The sequence below is a fragment of the Eschrichtius robustus genome, chromosome 15 (assembly GCF_028021215.1).
Source record: "Eschrichtius robustus isolate mEscRob2 chromosome 15, mEscRob2.pri, whole genome shotgun sequence".
Taxonomy (NCBI): Eukaryota; Metazoa; Chordata; class Mammalia; order Artiodactyla; family Eschrichtiidae; genus Eschrichtius; species Eschrichtius robustus.
The window spans coordinates 31246745-31264431 of NC_090838.1; the positions used below are offsets into that span (position 1 = coordinate 31246745).

Genomic DNA, 17687 nt, shown 5'->3' on the forward strand with positions numbered 1-17687 from the left:
CATTCCACGGAGCAACTAAGCTTGTGCGCCACAGCTACTGAGCCTGCGCTCTAGAGCCCGTGCTCTGCAACAAGAGAAGCCACCGCATTGAGAAGCCCACGCACCGCAACGAAGAGTAGCCCCCGCTCGCCGCAACTAGAGAAAGCCCACACGCAGCAACACAGCCATACATACATACATACATACATAAATTTATTTATTTATTTATTTATTTATTTAAAAAAAAAAAAAAGACTCCGCACTTCCAATGCATGCGGGCACGGGTTCGATCCCTGGTTGGGGAACTAAGATCCCATATGCCACACGGTGCGGCCTTAAAAAAGAAAAAAAAATTATCTTCTTGATTATTTAGTTTACAAACCGCTTTCTTATGCAGTATCTCATTTGGATCTCATTTCTGACTGCACACAAAACCACATGTGAGATAGGCAAGACGGGCAAAATCTTTGTTTTACGATAAGAAAGTGGCTGAATGGCTTTATGTGGTTGTCCAAAACCAGTTCTCTCACTATCATAAAGTTGAATAAACAAGAGAACACCATGGTATAAGTTTTAGGACAGAGAACTTATAATTTAATGCAAGCCACAGAGCCAGATAATCTGAAGGGCTATAATGTGATAATATAAACACAAAGATGTGGCTCCTGCTTGCCTCAAGAAAATGGCAGTTGTGCTGCCCTGCAAGATCAGAGGAAAAGAGGTGGGACAAACTGACAAAAAGAGACCCTGAGGGTCCCCGATAACATCACTTAGTTTGTAGTGACAGATATCCCCATCCCTATAATAAAAAGAAGCCACTTCTCTTTTATCTCATAATAATTCCAAAACTTGTTTCCACTCTGACAGCTAGATACTTCGAATTGAAGAAGAAAGGAAATGGGAACTTTAATAGAAACTGGTCATACACATTCCAGATATTAATGGAAAGCACAAAAATTCCAAGACACTGTGACGGTATCACCTATAATCTACCCTCCATAAGAAATATTTCTTATCTCAGGAGAAGCACATACTTTTTAAAATATCTGCAAATATACATCTTGATACATCACCAGCTGGACCTAACCACCATACTTCAATAATTCATTTTTCAGCCAGAGAAGTATCAACCACAGATGAGCTCAGGAAACAGAAAGTAAAGAAATAAAAAATGACCTGTGGTGGTTTAATTCAGTGCAATTAGTCTAAATTATACAGAAAAGAGATGGCCTAGCTTGAAGAGACTAGAACTTGATAGAACACCAAACATAACTAGGGTACAGCATAAGTGAAAAAACAGAAAGGATTTTACCCCTTTCTAAATGAAACAGGTACTTTAAGTCCTTAGTTTATTATATAAACATCATTAAGGTTTCCTCAATACGAATTAATTATTATGTCTCTACCTCCATTAGTTCAAATAATCATGTACTAGTTGTCATACATATCGAGTAGAAAACTAAATTTAATTACTTGGTTTTGTTGTTTGTTTGGTTGGTTTAGCCAAAAAATAAAGAAACACTCTATATTTTACTGTATATGACTGAATTCAATTGAATTCAATATCAACTGAATATCCTTGAATTCAATTAAGGATAACATGCAATAATATATATTCCTTTAAAAAGAAAAAAGCATAGATGCTATGATGAAACACCAAAGGGATTGGCTATTGGTTCACTGCTCCCCTGGTAAGCACTAAAAGTATGAAATTTCACATTGTAAGCCAGAACAGCAAGCATAGAAATGTAAATGACCAATACTAAATGTAAATAGTTTCTCTAATTTTAATCCTTTTTTTCCTTCCATCAAAAGGCATTTAGAGGAGGAGCAGAGGTATTAGGATTGTCTGACTTGATCATACCACAGCATCTCTGTATCTCACCTGGACAGAGCTAGTCATAGTGCTCAGAGCAAACACTGTTGCACAATCTTTGATAGTTGACTGGCTATCAAAGGCACCCTGGGTATCCATTAGCAGCACAGCCACCTAGGAATTTAAAAGTTTAAAATACTAAGTAAAAAATTCACCAACAGTGACTATAAAAGTCAAATATAAAATGGTTAATATCAAAATCAGTAACTAAGTCAAGAAAAGTACTCTAAGTATCTCACACATTTTGACATAATAATCCACATATGTTAAAGTTATCAGATATTAATAGATCTGTGTTGTTTTGCTCAAGAAAGAATATGGAAGAAAAAAAATAGTAAAAAACTATGAAGAGAATCTTACTTTTGTTCCGTTAGGTCTGTCGATCACAAACACTTCATTCCAGACTTGTATGCCTGTTGTTTCTCTTTCACAACCACCTCGCCATGTAAAGCCAGTCAATGGTTCATTGTTTCCACCAATCCAACTTTGAGAATCCTGTTAAAGTCAAGCATAAATAGAAAATAAAACACACAAAAATAAGAACTCAAAAGGAATATAAGAAATCACCCACTCTTCACACCACTGTAAATCAACTACACGTCAATAAAAATTAAAAAAAAAAAAAGAAATCATCCACTCATTTTATAGATGAGGAAGGTACATCCAGGGAGTTAAAATATACCGTAACATTACACAAGTAGTTACAAAAACAGTCCCAAATCCCATCTAGGGTGTTTTGACTAAGAGAGATGTGGTCTTCCTCCAAACCTGAACCTTCTTGAATAGCTCACATTTTCATACTCTAGGCTTCTAGATAAGTGGGGTCACACCCACTTCCTCCATTTTGGAAAGATTTCCTATGTTTAAAAATCATAAAAAATAGATACTAGCTATTTCGATACCTCCTTGTACAAAACTAAGTTCCAGACAGAATGGCTGTCAAAACAGCGTTGCTCTCTTAGAATAGCTTATACTAAAATGTTTTCACACTGCCTTAATTTTCTCTTTAAAAAATATCAACTTTTGGGCTTCCCTGGTGGCGCAGTGGTTAAGAATCCGCCTGGCAATGCAGGGGACACGGGTTCAAGCCCTGGTCCGGGAAGATCCCACATGCCGCAGAGCAACTAAGCCCATGCACCACAACTACTGAGCCTGCGCTCTAGAGCCTAGGAGCCACAACTACTGAGCCCGCGTGCCACAACTACTGAAGCCTGCGCGCCTAGAGCCCATGCTCCGCAACAAGCCACCCCAATGAGAAGACCACGCACCACAACAAGGAGTAGCCCCTGCTCGCCGCAACTAGAGAAAGCCTGTGTGCAGCAACAGAGACCCAACGCAACCAAAAATAAATAAATAAATTTATTTATTTAAAAAAAAATATCAACTTTAAAAATAACCACAAGACTTGTTTGAAACCTGATTCAAACAATCCAGCTATAAAACTCTTTTTTGAAACCAAAAGGGAAATCTGAATCCAGACTGGGTATATTAGATGGTGTTAAGTTGGGGTAAAGATGATTGCTTGGTGTGATAGTGGTTTTGTGGTTGTATTAATAATAATAATAAAGTCCTTAACTGTTAAATATTCAAGTATTTATGGTGAAAGAATATGCCTAGCATTTGCTTTAAAATATTTCAGCAAAAAAAAAAAGAATAAAAGGGCAGAGGGAAAAACAGATGAAACAAGACCAGCAAAATGTCAATAGGTATACTGGGGTTCATAATACTCTACTATTTTGGGGTATATTTAAATTTTTCCATAATAAAATGTTTTAACGTACCTCACAGGGCTAGACGGTTATAATTAAATATTATAAAATTATATAAAAGTTACTATACCATAAGGTAACTTATCTAGAAAATTAAATCTGGAATATAATAAATGAGTTAACTTTGACATATATTAAGAGCCCTAGGGATTTCCCTGGTGGCACAGTGGTTAAGAATCTGCCTGCCAATGCAAGGGACATGGGTTTGAGCCCTGGTCTGGGAAGATCCCACATGCCGCGGAGCAACTAAGCCCGTGTGCCACAACTACTGAGCCTGTGCTCTAGAGCCAGCGAGCCGCAACTTCTGAATTCTGCACGCCTAGAACCCGTGTTCCGCAACAAGAGAAGCCACCGCAACGAGAAGCCCGTGCACCACAACGAAGAGTAGCCCCCGCTCGTCACAACTAGAGAAAGCCTGCGTGCAGCAACAAAGACCCAACACGGCCAAAAATAAATAAATAAAATAAATAATTTTTTTTTAAAAAGAGCCCTATACTTTAAGTATACTTAAAGCCCATATACCCTTTTCTCAAAGTACCTCCCCCCACAGGAAAAATTCCTTTGTTTCAGAAATACTTCTAATAAGCTTCACTATATAGTCCAAAACAGATATCAAAGCTCAAATTAGGGGTGGAAAAAAGATGGGTATGGTAGGCTCAATGAGGGATGAAGCAATTTATGAAAATGAGATACAAGGTGGGGAAAAAAAGTGTTGTCCAGACCATCACTACCTAATGTGAAGATCCGTCTTAAACTTCAAACCATCTATAATTATTATTATCCCACAAAACTCCCATCCCCAGCAAGTTACCAATCCTATTAACTACAAAATTCTCTTGGATTCTCTTCTTCACTTTCAGTATCTTCAACTTTTGAACCTCATCCCTCTGTTGGTCACAAGGCTGCCTGTCACATGGCACAATTCTATTCACATTATATACTATGGACAAGCCCAACAATGGTCTTGCCCCTGGGCTATACTTTAGATGCCCCAAATAGCCTGGAACCTCCCTGTCGTACTCTCCAACCCATCCTTCCCATAGTCACTTAATTTTCTCAACAAGAAACGTAATCTTGCCATTGTCCTACTAAAAAGTCATCTGTGGCTCCCCATTTATTTACAGGACCATCTAGAGACCTGTTGCATACAATCCACCTTTAAGTTACTTTTTCTATCTCTGCTCCTGATAGTACTCATAAGTTCCCCAAACACACACACACACACACACACACACACACACACACACACACACACACACCCCTCTTCCAGTTTCTACCACTCTAAAAAGGTCACTATTCCCAAAAACGTATGTTGTTTAGCATCTCTATACCTTTGTTCCACCTGCTGTCTGCCAAGACTGAGCCAGCTGTCAAGAAACTCTGACTTTTGTGAACTCTTAAAGCATATTACCGACACTGCAGGTGGTTATCTTTAAATAGCTTTGCAATGCAGTTCTTGTGTCAATACTGAGAGCACGGGCTGTAAACTTCATTTTTGTTTACAAAACTTCCTACCAAAGTGCCTTGCCCTATTCTAGGCTCTCACATGTGGCATCTCATTCCCCAACAATGTCAAAGTGGTAGGTATTTAATGAACTGATTATTTTTAAAAGGTCCAACCTACACAAGTAACTTAAAAGAATCTACCCTATTAGAGAAATCTGTTTTTATTCTACATCTTGTTTCCCTATCTCTCCTATGAGAATGTAAGTTCCATGAAGAAAGAAAGTTTTGTCTTTTTTTTCTCTCAAAACATAGAATAGTACTCCCAGAAGAGAGAATAGTGCCTGGCTTGCAGTAGGCACTCAAAATATTTGCTCAATAAATACATTAAAATTTTTAATTATTAAGCTTCAATGTGTTCCCTTTTGAGCATGTGTAAGAGATACCTAAGAAATATGATCCTTTTAGGGACTTCCCTGGTGGTGCAGTGGTTAAGAATCCGCCTGCCAATGCAGGGGACACAGGTTCGAGCCCTGGTCCGGGAAGATACCACATGCCTCAGAGCAACTAAGTCCGTGCGCCACAACTAGCCCGTGTGCAGCAACAAAGACCCAATGCAGCCATACATACATAAATAAGTTTACTAAAAAAAAAAGAAATATGATCCTTTTAATTATTCCTAGAAACAATTACACGAACAAGAGAGTAAAAATAAATTTTAAAAAGTATAGATGACTGATATCATAGGCTAAGATGTTTGTTAACCTTACCCTCTCCAAAGAAACTTTAAAAAGAACTGGTGTCTCATTTAAAAAATCTATTGACTATATATCATCTCTTCTTAGTTTACCCTGTAATGGAAATGTTTATTAAACTGGTTAGTCAATAAAAGGACGAAAGAAAAGGTAAGTCAGAGAACCTAGCTAATTAAAACCACTAAGTTTTGATATTTCAAAACATGAAATTAAGAAGTCCTGCTATTTCTCTAACATATTGAATACTGATAAATTTAATATATTCATATATACTCATTCAACAAATATTTATTGCACCCCTACCATGTGCCAGCCACTGTTTTAGGTTCTAGGGACACAGCACTGAAAAAGGACAAACATTCCTGCCCTCAAGGAGCATTCTAATGAATTCTAGAAGCAGTCTTGCTGATAACAGATACTATTTGCTGTCATAAGTTAGTAAAAGCAAACTTAAGAACTTGAAAAACAGTAATCTGATACCATTTACTACTGTAGGGACAAAAAAGGCCTTAAAACTCGAAATTTCTAAAATGATTTTAATCCTCCAGTAAAATTAAAAAATCTTATTGAATAAATCTCAGTTGCAAAAGGCAATATGAAAACACCTGAACTTTAAATGTAGTCAAATATTACAGTGAATAAACATAAACCCTTGCCAAGAAGACTTACCAGTGTAATATAATTATCAACAACAAAGAACCCAGGCTTCCCTGGTGGCACAGTGGTTAAGAATCCACCTACCAATGCAGGGGACACAGGTTCGAGCCCTGGTCCGGGAAGATCCCACATGCCACGGAGCAACTAAGCCCGCGAGCCACAACTACTGAACCCGCATGCTGCAACTACTGAAGCCTGCGCACCTAGAGCCTGTGCTCCACAACAAGGGAAGCCACCACAATGAGAAGCCTGCACACTGCAACGAAGAGTAGTCCCCACTCGCCGCAACTAGAGAAAGCCCGCGTGCATCAACGAAGACAACGAAGACCCAACACAGCCAAAAATAAAATAAACAAATTTTTTAAAAATAAAAAAAAAAAACAATAAAGAACCCCTACCTACTCTAAATAATAAGAAACAAATTCTTATTTCACCATAGGAAAGATAACATTCTCTAGCAACAAAGTGAAACAATAGCTGGTAAACTTGAAACACAGACTTGGTGATCCAACCAGGTCTATATGTATCAGACCATACACCCTGCTCCCAGTCTTACTGACTCCAACAATGGGCAGGCCAGAAGAATAAAGGCCCATTCAAAAGCCACAGTAATTCATCACAGCGAGGAGGAAAAGGGATAAAAAGGATGAAATTAAAGACCCAAGTAACTGTACAATAAAAGAGCAGATCCTTCCTAGTTATGAAGTATTCCCCATAAAAACATAACAGATGGGACTTCCCTGGTGGCGCAATGGTTAAGAATCCACCTGCCAACGCAGGGGAGACAGGTTCAAATCCTGGTCTGGGAAGATCCCACATGCCGCGGAGCAACTAAGCCCGTGTGCCGCAACTACTGAGCCTGCGCTCTAGAGCCCATGAGCCACAACTACTGAAGGCTGTGTGCCTAGAGCCCGTGCTCCACAACAAGAGAAGACACCACAATGAGAAGTCCACGCACCGCAACGAAGAGTAGCCCCCGCTCAACGCAACTAGAGAAAGCCCGCGCACAGCACCAAAGACCCAACACAGCCAAAAATAAAATAAATAAATTTAAAAAACATAACAGATGAAAATCTTAATCTGTATAAAACTAGTGCCGAATTCTGGAGATAGGTTATTAACACTAAACACACAAATCAGTGGATAGAATGAGTTAATATAAACATTCTGACCACCAAACATAATTTAGTTTTCATTTGAATATGTAAGAATACTCTGCAAGTCCTGGAACAAATTAAGCAACATTAGACTCTTAAAACAGTTTTAAAACTGTCTAACATCTGAACCACCCCCATGTCCAACTCCTCCCTTTTGGGGCTGGACAAACAGATGACATTATGACTGACCCAAGGCACTAGCTCAAACAAGGACAACTATATCAACTTAGGTACACACCAAAGAAGTTTAAATAACCTTTTTTTTAAGGTTCTGATTAAAAGCTGACTTTGACCTGGAAGACATTATGCTAAGTAAAATAAGCCAGATACAAAATAACAAAATTGTATGATTCTACTTATATGAGGTACCTAGAGTAGTCAAACTCATACAGAAAGTAGAAAAGTGGTTATCAGGGGCTGGAGGAAGGGGAGGAATGAGTAGTTTAATGTGTACAGAGTTTCAGTTTGGGAAGGAAAAAGTTCTGGAGATGCACTGGTGATGATGATTGCACAATAATATGAATATACTTAATGCCACTAAACTGTACACTCAAAAATGATTAAAGGGCTTCCCTGGTGGCACAGTGGTTGAGAGTCTGCCTGCTAATGCAGGGGACACGGGTTCGAGCCCTGGTCTGGGAAGATCCCACATGCTGCGGAGCAACTGGGCCCATGAGCCACGACTACTGAGCCTGCGCGTCTGGAGCCTGTGCTCCGCAACAAGAGAGGCCGCGGTGGTGAGAGGCCCGCGCACAGCGATGAAGAGTGGCCCCCGCTTGCCGCAACTAGAGAAAGCCCTAGCACAGAAACGAAGACCCAACATAGCAATCGATCAATCAATCAATAAATCTTTAAAAAAAAAAAAAAAAAGATTAAAATGGTAAATTTTGCTATGCATTTTTAACCACAGTTTTTTTAAAGTGTACTTGAGTGCTACTAGAACAGAAAGGCGAAAACACCTCTATTTATTAAATTAAGGTTTGGCACGGAGATTTGACTTCACAGTCTTCCACTGGACTTCCAGCCTCAGTGCTCCCATATATAAAGCTAATGTAAAAAGCACACCAGCCTCACAACAAGAAAAAAGCTCAATACGAAAATCAACAAACTTTCTTTCTTAGATCAGAGAATTGAGGTCACAGGGAAAATTGCAAACCAAAATCTGAGAGACAGGCAAATACAAAGAATCACAAGCTGAGGTCAGTTACCAGGGAGCAGAAGCTACTGGAGCAACTGGAAGAAACCTTTAAATGGTAATTTGGACAAACTGCTGGAAGCTAAGAGTAGGCTAGCTTGAGACCTAAGACCTCTCGTGGAGGTTCAGGCTTCATAGGCCCCCACTTTCCTGGGTTTACCTCAAGGAGCTCCCTGAGGTTTGTTTTTTTTTTTTTTTTTCGGCCGTGCCGCACAGCTTGCAGGATCTTAGTTCCCTGACCAGGGACTGAACCTGGGCCACAGCTGTGAAAGCACTGAGTCCTAACCACTGGACTGCCAGGGAATTCCCTGCAACCATTTTCAAATACACTCAGGAAAGTAAGCACTGATAGCAGTCCCCATTAACAAAGGCCTGCCCTCCAAGACAAACTACCCTATCAGAGCTTTATCTAAGCCTGGGAAAGGGCAATTCATCAACTCCAGCCCCCTCTTTCCTTCCTGTCTCAAGTAAGGGGAGAAAAAAAATTGTTAAGGCTAAGAAACACTGCTGAAGGTCACAGCCCAGGGACTCAGGCCCACTTACAAAACTGAGATTTAATCATAAAATGATATAGCTTTCCTCACCCACACCTTACCACCACATCAACCAGGCTCCACTACGATGACAGTGGATTACAACTGAGAGAGCTGCAAGACACATTCTATTTAAGGAGTTCTTAAGAGAAACCCAAGGGTAAAGGGGGAGGGGGAGAAAACTGAAGTCTCTGGGACCTAAAGCAGCAGAAAACATTAAACACATCTCTGAGCTAGAGCTAGATTAACATAACTCCTCACACTAAAAACTTAACTATCAGTTCCTATTTTCTGATATTTCATGCCTGACTTTCAACAAAAAAATTACAAGCCATGCCAAAAGGTAAGGAAAAAGACTGACGAGACAAAGCAACCATCAGAACCAAACTCAGATATGATGCAGATTTTGAAATATGAGATAGTAAATTTAAAATAACTAGGATTAATATCTTAAGGGCTCTAATGAGAAAAGTAGAAAATGTGTAAAAACAAGTAACGTAAGCAGAGAGATGGAAACTCAAAGAATTAAAAGAAAATGCTAGATATAAAAAACACTGTAATAGAAATAAAGAATGCCTTTAATATACTTATCCACAGACTGGACACGGCCAAGGAAAGAATCAGTGAACATGAACATATATCAATAGAAACCTCCCAAATTGAAATGCATAGACAAAAAAGGATAAGAATAACAGAACAGACCACTCAAGGACTGTGGGACAATTGCAAAAGGTGTAATATAGGTGTAATGGAAATACCAGAAGGAGAAGGCAGAAAAGCGTAAAAGAAACATCAGAAGTAATAATGGCTGAGAATTTTATAAAATTAATGACAGATACTAAAAAACAGATCCAAGAAAGTCAGAGAACACCAAATAGGATAAATACCAAAAGATCTATACCAGGCATATCACAGTCTAACTGCAAAATAACAAAGACAAAAAGGAAATCCTGAAAGAAAACAGAGACAAAAAACACTTTACCTGTAGAGGAACAAGGAAGGATAAGAATCACTTTGGACTTCTCACACACAAACAGGAAGAGAATGGAGTGAAATATTTCAAGTGCTGAAAGAAAAAAGCCACCAACCTAGAATTCTGTATCCAGCAAAGTTATCCTACAAAAGTGAAGGAGAAACAGTCTTCCTTAGACAAAAACTGAGGGAGATGGTCACCAGCACACCTGCCTTGAAAGAAATGTTAAAATTTCTTCCAAGGGAAAGAAAATAATATAGGTCAGAAACTCAGACATATATATAAAAGAATGTCAAAGAAAGACAAGAAAGTAAATCTTTTATTCTTCTTTCTCTTAATTCATCTAATAGACAACAATGTGTATGAAGTGCTAATAGCAACAATGTATTGGGTGATTATGGTACATAACACAGAGGAAATTAACAACAACATCATGAGGCATAGGAGGGAGGCATTGGGAATACTCTGTCATAATGTACCTGCTCTACCCATGAAGCAGTATAGTAATATTCTAAAGCAGACTTAGACTAGTAGTAAATGTATATTGCAAACTCCAGCCGACCAGTTTTTTTTAAAAATGTTTAAATAAGTATAATAGATATACTAAGAAAGAATAGAATGTGGAATCATATAAAATAGTCAATTAAAGCTAGAGAAGGCAGAAAAAATTAAAAAAGAACAAACAAGTACAACAAATAGAAAATTACAAACATAAGAAATAACAATCCAATCCTATCAAAAATCATTTAGATGTGCATGATTGAAATAAACCAATTAAATGATAGAAACTGTCACTGTGGATTAAAAAAAAAAGACCCAAATATTTGTTGTCCACAAAAAACCCAGTTTAAACATGAAGAAAAGGAATGGAGGAAGATATACCATACTGACACTGATCAAACAAAAGCTAGAGTAGTTATACTAATTTCCGACCGAGCTGACTTAAGAACAAGGAAATTATCAGGATAAAGAGTGGTATTACATAATAATAAAGGGGTCAATTCTCCAGAAAAACTTAACAGTTATCTTTAATGTGTATGCACTTAACAACAAAGCATCAAAATACGTGAGGCAAGAACCGAACTGCAAGCAGAAACAAGACAAATCCACTGTTATACTTGGAGACTTCAACACCCTTCAATCAGTAACTGACAGACCCAGAAGACAGAGCATCAGTAAGGATATAGTTGAACTGAACAGCACCAACAATCAAGTGGATCTAATTGACATTATATTGGGTTGGCCAAAAGGTTCATTTGGTTTCTTCCATAAGATGGCTCTAGTAGCACTTAGTTGTCTTTAACTTCATTCGAAACAATTTTGTTAGACTGTATTGTGACAGCTGTCATACCAGCATGCCTTTAAAAAAAAAACTTATCGAAGTTGGTGAATTTTGGTGTACCCATTTTAATACTGAAGATGGAAGAAAAAAAGCCACATTTTTGGCATATTATGCTTTATTATTTCAAGAAACGTAAAAATGCAGCTGAAACACAAAAAAAGATATGTGCAGTGTATGGAGAAGGTGCTGTGACTGATCCGACGTGTCAAAAGTGGTTTGCGAAGTTTCGTGCTGGAGATTTCTCGCTGGACGATTCTCCATGGTCGGGTAGACCAGCTGAAGTTGATAGTGATCAAAACGAGACATTAACTGAGAACCATCAACGTTATACCATGCGGGAGATAGCCAACATACTCAAAATATCCAAATCAAGCGATGAAAATCATTTGCACCGCCTTAGTTATGTTCACCTCTTTGATGTTTAGGTTCCACATAAGTTAAGCAAAAAAAACCTTCTTGACCATATTTCTGACGTGATTCTCTACTTAAACATAAGGAAAATGTTCCGTTTTTAAAACAAATTGTGACAGGTGATGAAAAGTGGATACTGTACAATAATGTGGAACAGAAGAGATAGTGGGGCAAGCGAAATGAACCACCATGAACCACACCAAACACCATGCTTCATCCAAAGAAGGTGATGTTATGTATATGGTGGGATTGGAAGGGAGTCCTCTATTATGAGCTACTTCCGGAAAACCAAACGAAAATTCCAAAAAGTACTGCTCCCAATTAGACCAAATGAAAGCAGCACTCGACAAAAAGCATCCAGAATTAGTCAACAGAAAATGCATACTCTTCCATCAGGATAACGCAAGACCGCATGTTTCTTTGATGACCAGGCAAAAACTGTTACAGCTTGGCTGGGACGTTCTGATTCATCCGCCGTATTCACCAGACATTGCACCTTCGGATTTCCATTTATTTCGGTCTTTACAAAATTCTCTTAATGGAAAAAATTTCAATTCCCTGGAAGACTGTAAAAGGCACCTGGAACAGTTCTTTGCTCAAAAAGATAAGAAGTTTTGGGTGGATGGAATTGTGAAGTTGCCTGAAAAATGGCAGAAGGTAGGGGAACAAAACAGGGAATACATTGTTCAATGAAGTTCTTGGTGAAAATGAAAAATGTGTCCTTTATTTTTTACTTAAAAACCGAAGGAACTTTTTGGCCAACCCAATAGAATCCTTCATCCAACAACAACAGAATACACATTCCTCTCAAACTCATACAGAACATTCCCCAAAATAGGACATATACTGGGCCTTAAAACACACCTTAAAATAAATTTTAAAGAAAAGATCATACAAAGTATGCTCTCAGACCACAATTGAATTAAACTAGAAACCAGTAATAGAAACATAGCTGGAAAACCCCATAATACTTGGAGTTTACACAACACACTTCTAAGTAACACATGGGTCAACACATTTCTAAATAACACATGGATCAAATATTTTGAACTAAATGAAAATGAAAATACAACCCATGAAAATATGTAAAATGCAGTGAAAGCAATAGTTAGAGGAGAATTTATAGCATTGGGTGTATATATTAGGAAAAAAGATCTAATATCAATCATCTAAACTTCCACCTTAGGAAACTAGAAGAGTAATATTAACCTAAAGAAGCAGAATAAAAAATACAGCAGACACCAATAAAGCTGAACACAAGAAAACAGGATAACAACACAACAGGGAAAAGAAATTAATGGAACCAAAGCTGGTCCTTTGAAAAGATCAATAAAATCAATTTGAGAGAGAAAAGACAAATAATAATATCAGAAATCAAAGAGGAGTCAAAACTACTAATTTCATGGACATCAGAAAGATAGTAAAAGAATATTAAGAACAATTCTATGCCCACAATTTTGATAGCTTAGTTGAAATGGACCAATTATTTGAAACACACAACCTACCAAACCCACATGAGAAAAAAATAGATCATCTGAATAGACCTGTATCTACTAAAGAAATTTAATCAATAATTAATAACCTTCAAAAAAGAATGAACCAAATTTAGACAGTTTCACTGGTAAGTTCTACCAAACATTTAAGGAAGAAATGATACCAGTTCTCTCTAAGCTCTTCCAGGAAATAGAAGCAGAGGGAACACTTCCTAACTCATTCTATGAGGCCAGTGTTATCTTAATACCAAAACCAAATAGAGACATAACAAGAAAGGAAAACTAAAGATCAATATATCTCATGAACATAGATATAAAAATACTCAACAAAATATTAGCAAATTGAATCCAACATTGTATAAAAAGAATTATACACCACAACTAACTATTCCAGGGACACAAGGCTAACTCAACATTCAAAAAATTAATAATGTGATCCAACACATCAACAGGCTAAAGAAAAATCATATGATCACATCAATAGATGCAGAAAAAGCATTTGACAAAAGCCAACATCCATTCATGATTAAGAAAACAAAAACCCTCTCAGCATGCTAGAAATAGAGAACTTCCTGAACTTGGTTTAAAAACATCTACAAAAATATTCGACAGCTAACAACATACATAGTGTGAAAACCTAGATGCTTCTCCCTAAAGATTAGGAAAGAGATAAGGATATTTGCTCTTATCACTTTGTACTCAACATTGTACTGGAGATTCTAGCCAGGACAATTAGCTAAGAAAGAGAGAGATAAGAGGTGCTCAGATTGGAAAGGAAAAAGGAAAACTGTATCTACAGGTGACATGATCTTATATATAGAAAACATTAAAAAGTCCACTAAAAAACTATTGGAATGGGTACTTCCCTGGTGGTGCAGTGGTTAAGAATCCACCTGCCAATGCAGGGGACACGGGTTTGAGCTCTGGTCGAGGAAGATCCCACATGCCGCGGAGCAACTAAGCCTGCGCGCCTAGAGCTCACGCTCGGCAACAAGAGAAGCCACTGCAATGAGAAACCCATGAGAAACCCGCGCACCACAACAAAGAGAAGCTCCTGCTCGAGGCAACTAGAGAAAGCCCGTGCACAGCAACGAGACAAAACGCAGCCAAAAATAAATAAATAAATAAATAAATTTAAATAAATAAATAAAAATAAATTGTCTACTTAAAACAATTTAAAAAAAAACTATTGGAATGAATAAATGAGTTGAACAAGGTTGCAGGATACAAGATCAATATAAAACAATCAATTGTATTTCTGTAAACTTGCAACAATCTGAAAATGAAATTAAGAAACAATTCTGTTTATAACATCAACAAAAAATGAATAAATTTAACAAAAGAAGTGTACAACATACTCTGCAAACTACAAAACATTTTTGGAAGAAATTAAAGAAGATCCACATAAATGGAAAAACATCCCATGTTCAAAGATTGAAATGCTTAATATTAAGATGGCAACATACCCAAACTGACCTTTTAGATTCAATCCAATCACCAACAGAATCTCAGCTAACCTCCCATAGAAACTGATAGACTAAGTCCAAAAATCATATGGAATTGCAAGGGACCTAGAATAGACAATCTTGAAAAAAGAACAAAATAAGAGATCTAATTTCCTGTTTTGAAAACTTACTACAAAGCAAAGGTAATCAAGACAGTCTAGCACTGGCATGAGAACAGACGTACAGACCAATGCAACAGAACTGAGAGTTCAGAAATAAAGCCACAGGTCTATGGCCAACTAGTTGTCAACAAGGGTGCCAAGACTATTCAATGGGGAAAGAATAGCCTTTCCAACAAATGGTGCTGGGACAACTGGATAGGCACATACAAAAAAAATGAAGCTGAACCCTTACCTCATACCATTATCATTCATTATTATATATTAATGTATTATATATAATTAGTGAATATATGTTATATTAACATATTCATAGAATTATAGTATTCATAAGCCAAAAGGTGGAAACAACCCAAATGCCCACTAACGATGAATGGATAAATGAAATGTGATATATGTATACAATAGAACATTATTCAGTCTTGGGCTTCCTGGTGGCACAGTGGTTAAGAATCCGCCTGCCAATGCAGGGGACACAGGTTCGAGCCCTGGTCCGGGGAAGATCCCACATGCCACGGAGCAACTAAGCCCGTGCGCCACAACTACTGAGCCTGCGCTCTAGAGCCCGTGAGCCACAACTACTGAGCCCATGTGCCACAACTACTGAAGCCCACGTGCCTAGAGCCCGTGCTCCACAACAACAGGAGCCACTTCCATGAGAAGCTCATGCACCACAACAAAGAGTAGCCCCCACTCGCCACAACTAGAGAAAGCCCGCACGCAGCAATGAAGACCCAACACAGCCAAAAATAAATAAATAAAATAAATAAATTTATTTTAAAAATAAATAAATAACCAATTAATTCCAACATGACATGAAGGAATTTTATTCTAGAAAAACTTTTAATTCACTTCTCAAGTTTACAAAAGACTGATTTCTTTCCTTCTGTATTTCAAGCAAAAACAACCTATTTTCATAATACAAGTAGCAGCTTAAAAAAAAAAAAACTGTGTAGGAAGCTGTTCACTTTGCAAGAAAATGAGACCTAAAAATCAGAATTTCCCCTGTAATTTGGAAATGTTTGGTAACAATCTCAGAATATTCTTGGTTTTAAGAACTTAGCTACTGAAGTTTTTGTTTTTATCCAACAGAAAAGAGCTCACATTCAGCTTTGTTATGATTTCTTTACTAACTAATCAAAATTAAAACACATATCTATTTTTAAATCATGAAGTAAAATATTTACATTTGGCTCCTTTAGTGAACTGCCCCTTTACATAAATTGACTCAGGTCAATACCGAAGACATACAAAATCAGTACAGTAGGTCCTCCAGATGTGAAACCCACAGATACAGTGGGCTGACTGTACTACGCCATTTTATATAAGGAACCTAGACATCCAGGGATTTTGGCATCCACTGGAGGTCTTGGAATCAATACCCCCCCTCAACCCCGCCCCCACTCTGGGATACCTAGGGACGACTGTATAAAGCCACTGTTCATCTCCTACCTTCTTCAACTACCATCCCATCTTTGCAGGCATATAGGTTAATGAAATATTCCAAAGCTATCCCACTGTTTTTTCTCCTTTACTTTCATCTCCTAGGAAAAGCATGACCCACCACTAAGTCAGTTTAAGTAGAAGCCTGTTATTCCTCCAAATCAAACACTGTTTAATGTGATTTTCAACTGACAGAATAAGATTATTTACATCAGCAATCCTATATGGAAACCTTATGAATGAAAATTAATAGACATTTAGCTTAGAAACCACTAACTAGGTGTGTAGCTTCATGCCCTCCTTACCATTCTGTGGCTTCAGTACCTTCCCCACAAAGGAGGAAATTCTATGAGTTCAGAGATTACAAATATATGACACGTGTGGGCTGCTACTCCCCCCCTCTGAACAGCCACTACTAACTGATCAGAGATCAAATAAGAAATGGCACCTAAGGTGAAACTTGCTAGACAAGTGATCTAAGCTTCCTTCCCCTTCTAACATTCTGTCTGTGACCTACTTGGAATCAAATACATTTGCAGTGAACAGCTCAGACACAGATAGAAACAATATACACAAGCTAACTTAAGGAGTTAGAGTCTCAAAATACAGAAATTCTTTATCACCTTTAAATGTACAGACTTTTTTTTAAAGAATAAGTCACTATTTATACATTTCTCTATTTCAGATGTAAAATTCTGGAAAATAATCAAGTCTAAGTGGAAAAACCTTAAAATACTATATCTTTCTCAATTTCCAACTTGTGTAAAATAGTGTTCTTTATCATGAACTACATTCTTGATACTCAGGCATGCTTGAACATGCCTGAAGAGCTCCCTATGGAAAGAATATTGAAAAGCTTCCTGAAAATCAACTAGGAATGTTTGCTTTATTACTTATCTCAAGTAGGATGCATATCCAGTTACAAATTTACACAGAACTCGTAAAGGTGAACATCCTGACAGATGTTTAGACAATTACATAATTCTGTCAAAGTGTTATTTCTAGCACATTCATGTGGCCTTCTGAATGTCTAAAGC

At 37.6% G+C, this 17687-nt stretch overlaps 1 protein-coding gene across 5 annotated transcripts in view; it reads right to left on the reverse strand.

Moving 5' to 3' along the window:
• ATL2 (atlastin GTPase 2) overlaps positions 1–17687 on the reverse strand; it is a 67944-nt gene that overhangs the window by 14619 nt on the left and 35638 nt on the right. For all 5 annotated transcript variants that reach the window (XM_068564267.1, XM_068564270.1, XM_068564269.1 and 2 more), the window contains 2 exons: positions 2216–2350; positions 1865–1969 (listed from right to left, as the gene is read on the reverse strand). In XM_068564267.1, the coding sequence (XP_068420368.1) occupies positions 1865–1969; positions 2216–2350 (240 nt within the window). The remainder of the gene's footprint in view (positions 1–1864; positions 1970–2215; positions 2351–17687) is intronic.